At 40.3% G+C, this 8,028-nt stretch overlaps 1 protein-coding gene across 1 annotated transcript in view; it reads left to right on the forward strand.

Moving 5' to 3' along the window:
* The window catches only part of MEOX2 (mesenchyme homeobox 2), a 91,795-nt gene extending 84,358 nt beyond the window's left edge, over positions 1-7,437 (forward strand). The window contains exon 3 of the mRNA XM_066584640.1: positions 4,591-7,437. Coding sequence (XP_066440737.1) covers positions 4,591-4,815 — 225 coding nt within the window. The 3' untranslated portion in view covers positions 4,816-7,437. The remainder of the gene's footprint in view (positions 1-4,590) is intronic.
* The last annotated feature ends 591 nt before the right edge of the window (positions 7,438-8,028 follow it).

An 8,028-nucleotide genomic window follows, 5' to 3' on the forward strand; every position in this document is an offset into this window, starting at 1 on the left:
GGGATAACTAGCTGATCGAAGGGGATCTGAGTGGTGGGACCCCCACTGATCATGAGAACAGAGACCTGGTCAGTCCCCACATGAAGGAGGCACAGGTCGGGCAGTGTGGGAAGCACAGGTGGGTAGGTGCACTGAGCTTGATTCATTTCAATAAGAATCTTCAACACTCTCATCATGCATTGTTGGCAGTGATGTGGGTTCATCACTGGCACCCTTGTTGGTTTTTGGGTACTCAACCCTAGTTGACACAGGGTACACCACAGGGTCATTGTGGAAGTTTGTTTAACTTCTTGGTTGTTGTACTGTTGGGTCATTTGATCCACTGTGGCATGTCATTGCTGAGATACCAAACACACGACCCAACACTCGCCTCTAGGATCAACCACATTTGGTTAGCTGCTTCTGTGTATGGTATAACCAGTCTTGGAGTAATCGGTCAATGTATATAGTACAGGGTGATTAAAAATGAACAGTGTAAGTTTTTGACGCACCTTACAGATGTTAACCACAGAACCTAGATAACCTAAGGCCTCCTGCCCACGGTCGGGTCGGATTCCGACTGTGAAATATCGCAGCAGAATAAGACCCGGCGTACTCCAGAGATCTTATAATGACCTCTCTGGATCCGCCGTGAGCACCTTTCCCAGTAAGCCAGCGTGCGTTCGCTGGCGCTGGGGTGTGATGCAGATTCTCGTGGTATTTCCACAGTGCTCACATTGGAAGTATCGTGGGACGGACAGCTTCCATTGCAGTTAGTGCGATTTTCCGCGCAGAATAGAACGTACTGTGATTCTCCCCGGCGAGTGGAAAATCGCAGCTGATTTCTGTTCATGGGCAGGGGAGAATTGTTTACCACAGCATGTCTATGGATGGACATTGTTGCGGAATTCGTGGCCGATCTCTGACCGCGAATTCCGCAGCAATAATCCATCTGTAGACATTCAGCCTAAAACAGCTAAATTAATAACAGAGGATAGTTTGGGACACATTTGGGAAGAACTGTGCTACCATCTGGACATCTACCGTGTTACCACGACACCTACATTGTACAAGTATAAGATGCATTAAAAACTTGAAGAGTTCTTCTAACGTTTCATGTCATTATGGCTCTTGTATGCCAATTCATAGACTCATAGAACGGTAGAGTTGGAAGGGATCTCCAGGGTCATCGGGTCCGACCCCCTGCTCAGTGCAGGATTCACTAATTCAGGTATGCAGAAATCAGCTCTGCTTTTGCGCCATTCTTTATGAATCACTCTGTATTATAAAAAAAAAAATCAATTAAAATCTAAAAATCTAACTACTGGATTAAAATTTTGTTTTTAATCTAATCTTTTTGACCTTTCGAGAACACATCATAAAAAAATACAACAAATATTTTAAAATTAAAACTGTAAATAAAAAAGTTATCTGCAAAGACTCTCTCTTGATTTGTAGGACCCAACATATAGGTGTATCCCTTCGACAGCCCATTGATACCCATAGACACCATGGAATGCTTCATTTCATCTGTGGTGGCACTGCAGGGAAATTCAGCTCTTATTGTTGGTTTCCTCAATGATTACAACTGACTAAGGGTACCAGCCACCTTCATTCACTGTGAACAGGCAGTCATTCATAGCTGAACGAACGACTGTCTGTTCACTGAGAGATAAGTTTCTCATTAGCTACTTTGTTTCAGTAAGCTGCAATGAGCAACTAACAACTAATGAGCAATTTCTTGCTCAGTACCGTTCGGTCCCACTTCTACACTGGATGACTATAGATAGAAATCGCTCATTTGGGATCTTTTACACGGGACCGAATTAGTCTGTGCACACATTTCTGCATCACAATGTGATACTTATGGGGCTTGAATTCCGCACCTGTTAAAATCTACACATCTTTACTTCAAAACCACAAGATTCAATTCCACAGTGGAAAGCTTTCCGCTGTGGAATTAAGGACGCATTATGGACTTCTTGTTGCGAATTTCTAACACACAAGAGATGTATTTCTGCAATTAAAGGGCACATGTCCATGGCAGGGGCGTAACTATAGAGGATGCAGGAGATGCGGTTGCACCCGGGCCCAGGAGCCTTAGGGGGCCCATAAGGCCTCTCTTCTCCATATAGGGAACCCAGTACTATAAGTAAAGCATTATAGTTGGGGGCCCTGTTACAAGTTTTGCATCGGGGCCCAGAAGCTTCAAGTTACGTCTCTGGTCCATGGGCATTTTTTTCTACCATTTTTTGGTCTACCATGCACACCAGCGTGTGGACACAGCATTTACATACGGCAGAGAAATAAATCGCAGAATGCTCTATCTCTCTGTGTATGATTTGGATGCCCTTCTATGGCTCCATATTGAAACGCTACGTAGGCATTGCAAGAGGGCAGCATTTTGAAATGCATCCCTGCTCTGAACAGAATGAGGAATTTGGAAATAAAAAACCACACTACGCATGTCCGTGACATCAAATTCTCGGACATGCGCAGTGAATACTCAGCCCATACGCAATCTCTGCTGGCAAAGCGAAAGACCTGTGTATGTGTGAAACCGTGCCATTTTATGCATACGTCCGTGGACATAAGCCCAAAGTTTGTGTAAAAAAAGTCACGAGAATTCCGGAAGACGTTCCTCAGCTTCCTGACGTTCCTGACCGGCAATGAAGCATCGGCTTCATTGCCGGTCATGTGTTCTTTCCTCCGGCGCTGCAGAGAGACGGCCGTCTGCAGGTACGTCCGTCTCCTTCCTGCAGTCACACGGGCGCATCGGCGCCGGTGTAAGAATGCCAATGCACCCGTGTGACTGAGGCCTAAGAGAAAAATCTGCATCTGTGTTGCATCTTGCAGACAAGTCCGTCCCATGTAAAATGCCCCTAAAAGTACCTTAATGGAGAGTTCAACTTCAAGCCATGGAAAACCTTTTAACAAAAAGTAGATGCACTGTTTTCCCCCTTTAATTTACTTTACTGTTCAGTTGACCTGTTGTCCGTAGATCTAAGAAATGTGACAAACGTAATTTTATGGTCTTATGGTTTGGAGTGCACTTCTGTAATAAAAAGAAATTCTACATTTCAAAGGGAACTTCTGGGCAGTGCACGCTACTGAGGCCACAGTAAGACATGAAATGTGCCCATTGAATAACTTCCAAGTACATGTTGTCTTGGAGGGACGCAGGAGAAGTCTGATGAGTTGTAGAGTAAAAGTAAATGACGGAAACAGAAGCTGCTTCACCCTGACGTCCAGAAGGGATTCTGACAGCTCCAGTGACTGCTCACTGTAACAAATACGCCACATCAATAACAGTCGTTGTATGGCCTGAAGTTTCCAGTAATGAGGGTAACTGGGATTACTGGTGCCCGGTGAACGCTGCTGTTACCATAGTGCTCTGTTATTGGAACAAAGTGTGACAAGTTGTACAGCAGAAGTGACCTTAAAAGAGGTTGTTTCTGCTGTATATGTCCCTCAGTCCATGGGGTATAAATAATATATGGACAGTCTATCCATAATATCTCTATCTCATATTTATCTATCTCATATCTCTATCTATCTTATATCTATCTATCTCATATCTATCTATCTATCTATCTATCTATCTATCTATCTATCACATATCTATCTATCACATATCTATCTATCACATATCTATCTATCTATCTATCTATCACATATCTATCTATCTATCTATCTCATATCTATCTATTTATCTATCTATCTATCTATCACATATCTATCTATCTATCAGATATCTATCTATCTATCTCATATCTCTATCTATCTTATATCTATCTATCTCATATCTATCTATCTATCTATCACATATCTATCTATCTATCTATCTATCACATATCTATCTATCTATCTATCTATCTATCTATCTATCTATCTATCTATCACATATCTATCTATCTATCTATCACATATCTATCTATCTATCTATCTATCTATCTATCTATCTATCTATCACATATCTACCTATCTATCTATCTATCTATCTCATATCTATCTATCTATCTATCTATCTATTACATATCTATCTATCTGTCTCATATCTATCCATCTATGCATCTATCTCATATCTATCTCCTATCTCTTATCTCTATCTATCTTCTATCTATCTATCTCATATCTATCTATCTATCTATCTATCTATCTATCTATCTATCTATCTATCTCATCTATCTATCTCATATCTATCCATCTATGTCCTATCTCATATCTATCTATCTATCTATCTATCTATCTATCTATCTATCTATCTATCTATCTATCTATCTATTTATCTATCTCATATCTATCTATCTATCTATCTATCTATCTATCTATCTATCTCTCTATCTAATAATCTATCTATCTGGAGTTATAAACATAACATACTGTAGGTGAACTAGTTATAACACAGATCAGAAATGGTAGTACTGAGATCAAAATATCCAGACATGAGGGATTTGCAAGTGTACGTTGCAGCAAAGAGTTCTACAGCCAAGAGAATCCTGCAGTTTTTCATTAACAAAGGGTTTTACAAGAGTCAAAATGTTGCAGATTTATTGCTACCGACAAGTTTTCCTATTTAATAAAGCGATTTTTCCTTTTTCTCCTCCAAAGGTGAAAGTTTGGTTTCAAAATCGCAGAATGAAGTGGAAACGAGTGAAGGGAGGTCAGCAGGGAGCCGCCGCACGAGAAAAAGAACTGGTCAATGTCAAAAAAGGAACTTTACTACCTTCCGAGCTGTCGGGGATCGGAGCTGCGAACCTTCAACACACAGTTGACTCACTAGCCAATGACGACAGCCGTGACAGCGATCAGAGCTCGGAACACGCTCACTTGTGATCTTTATATCAAAGAGACTCTCCTACAGTTTCGTTCTCAGGAAAGAAAAGAACGTGGCATAGACTGGCTCTATCAATACTTCAAGCCCAGAGATTCTCGGGAACTGCTTTTTTATATTTCAGAATGATTTCCAATCAGGACTATATGACAGTCATGTGATTCAGTAGTATTATGGCAACAAGTGGGTCCGGGACAAGGATAGGCAATTTGGACAGTTGCTACCATATAGTAAAACATTTTGTTGCAGCTAGCTAAGTTTTCCTTCATCCAGGGAAAATATTCAGTTTGCTGCCCCTTCCCTGTATCTTAATCCCCTTGGTAAGGCAGAGAAGCTTGTTGGCACTGTCCCCTGGCACCCAACATGCCATCTCCAGTTGGACTTTTCCTTTGTACTAATTTTCTTATATCTCCCCCTCCCATTTAGGGTGAAAACTAAAACACACTTAGGGTAGTTTTACATTAGTGGCAGGGATTCCACTTTCCTACTCCATCCAGAGACGGAACCAAACATCGCCGGACAGATTCGATTGACTATAATGGAGTCCGTTTGCTTTCCGCTCAGCTCCCATCTTTTGGTATTTTTCAACACCGATGTGGAACCGACCTTCTTCTGTAGAGTCATATGGTGCATCACATGACGCTTTCCAGCTAGTTGACAGATCTAAAAAAGATCATATCGTGGATAGATTATAAGTGTAGATATGAGACATAAGTTTGGCAGATGCTCTAGGAAAGCTTGCCATGTATGTGCTGAACAGATCCATAGGACTCCATTATACTCCATTCACCTGGAAGAGTTTTCTTCTGACAACTGTTGGGTTGGCATGTGTTGGCATACTTCTTTAGTTGCTTGAAATAACTTACTATGGGGTCGTATGGCTTACGTATGCTACTGTATGCGTATATACTGGCTTACATCAGAGCCTTCCATCAAATGTATATGTTAGTAAATCTTCCCAGTAGAAGGCAATAATGTAGTGTGAGCAGAGCCTTAGAAATGGCAGGCACACATTGCATCACATGAACCCTTTAAGAGCCTATTACTGCCTGAGAGCAATCACATGATACACGATGTGATCCCACGGAACAGGGTTTTTTTTCTTTTAAGCCTCCTTGTTTGGGACTTTAGAGGGGGGGATTTTACCCACTGATATACCTGTACTCGGCTATCATACTGTCTCTTTATTTTTATAAGTCTGTCATCGGGATAGGATCCCTAAATTTAAGATTTTTTAATTTATAGACACAATTTCATAGGTAAACTAAGGGAAATGTAATGTTATGCAACTGTGGATAGAAATCATACTATGTGTGTATAGTGACTGTATGGAAGAAACTGGGATAGGCTTATCTTTGCCAAATCACCTTGTCCTGGCAATGATGGGCTAATAATTTGGCTTGGAACATTCCAATACTGTAGAATATTTTAATGGTGATGACTATGGGCTGGAAATCTTGCTTTCAATTGCACTGAAATTAATGCAAAATTCCCATAGTATTGAATAAAGTTTGTCATGGTAGTGTGTACAAAATTAACATAAATCTCTTGCTCGCCTTTACAAAAATTCTTAGTTTTTTTAAAGGTTGATTTTTGGTAAAAAAAAGAGTAAAAAAAAACAAATAAAAGGTTACGTTCCGGTATTGTATACTATAAGGAGCAGTGACCCTTGGGTACTTTCATAGGGAATATGGTGATGCAGAATTTTTGCTAGTTTCCCTGTGAAGGTACTAGAAATATTTTAAAGCGTTTCTCAATTCCTGATCTGAGGTGGTCTGACTCAAAATGAAGGGGCTAAGGACTAGTTCCTTCACAATTGTTCTGTGCATATAGTGGGTCCGGTGTACCTGCTGTGCTGGGAAACAGAACATAAATTCAGTAACCACCCCTTCGTTCTCAGAGGTCGCACCACCATCGATCACAAAGTGATGACACATTCTAGTAGTATGATACCACATCTTAAGATGGCATACCCCTTTAAAAGAGGTGAGGTTGACTGTTGATGTTTATTAAAGTGTACCGTCCCTTTAAAACGTTTACTGAGTTATACAAAAATGCACAGAGGGTAGGGAATTATTAAAAATAAACTAAGTTAGGCTCATCGCAGCACTGAACCGGTTGGGGAACATAGTAATGAGTATAATTACTGTAGCTTTTTATTTTTAACTATTCCTGCCCCCTATGCACTTTTTGTATTACTCAGAAACCCCTTTAATTAGAATTTGATACTGTGAATTATATAACAGCAAAATCCATGACATTTTCTATGACATATTCAAGTCTTTTTTAGTCAAGGACTAAACAATTTATGAAGAGCATTGAAAACAGTGCCACATATGGTTGATTTTGATAATGGTGTGAAGTGCGCCACAAGGTCCGTCTTAAGAAATCCTTCAAGTACCGGTATCCAATCCCCTGGAAATAGGGAGAGCTGCAGGATAGATCAAGGGTCTCTCTAGTACAGAGGGACCCCCCAGAAGCAGAATGAACAGTATGTTGTTAAGAAAAATTGGTCCTGCGCTACTGGATATGGTACTGTGTAAGGTGTATGTACACACTCTATAATCCGTGCTGTAAATCAAGTGAACACTTACTTGGTAGGAGGGGGGTATGATGTCCAAGGTCCCCCTCCTTTAAGTGATGACTCCAACGTTATCAACGAGACGAATACCCCGTAAAAGTTTCAACGTTTTAATGAAAGGCAACGCGTTTCGGTGCCCAAACAATGGCACCTTATTTGGCTTGAGAAAGGTGCCATTGTTTGGGCACCGAAACGCGCTGCCTTTCATTAAAACGTTGAAACTTTTACGGGGTATTCGTCTCGTTGATAACGTTGGAGTCATCACTTAAAGGAGGGGGACTTTGGACATCATACCCCCCTCCTACCAAGTAAGTGTTCACTTGATTTACAGCACGGATTATAGAGTGTGTACATACACATTACACAGTACCATATCCGGTAGCGGAGGATCAATTTTTCTTAACAACATACTGTTCTTTCTACATATGGTTGATTAGGAAAAATCAAGTAAAAAGCAAAAAGCAAAATAAAAGCAACAGTTTTACATTTTACCCAATATGGTGTCTGAATAGTTTACATTTTGATACGCTTTAGATTTAAAATAAATTAGATTCTTTCTAAATTGGCAATAGAAAGTTTCTCAGATCAGGGATAAAAATGTAAAAATATTCTTTGAAAAAAATTTTGTAGGAAA

Source organism: Eleutherodactylus coqui, chromosome 12 (genome assembly GCF_035609145.1).
Source record: "Eleutherodactylus coqui strain aEleCoq1 chromosome 12, aEleCoq1.hap1, whole genome shotgun sequence".
In the NCBI taxonomy this organism is placed as follows: domain Eukaryota; kingdom Metazoa; phylum Chordata; class Amphibia; order Anura; family Eleutherodactylidae; genus Eleutherodactylus; species Eleutherodactylus coqui.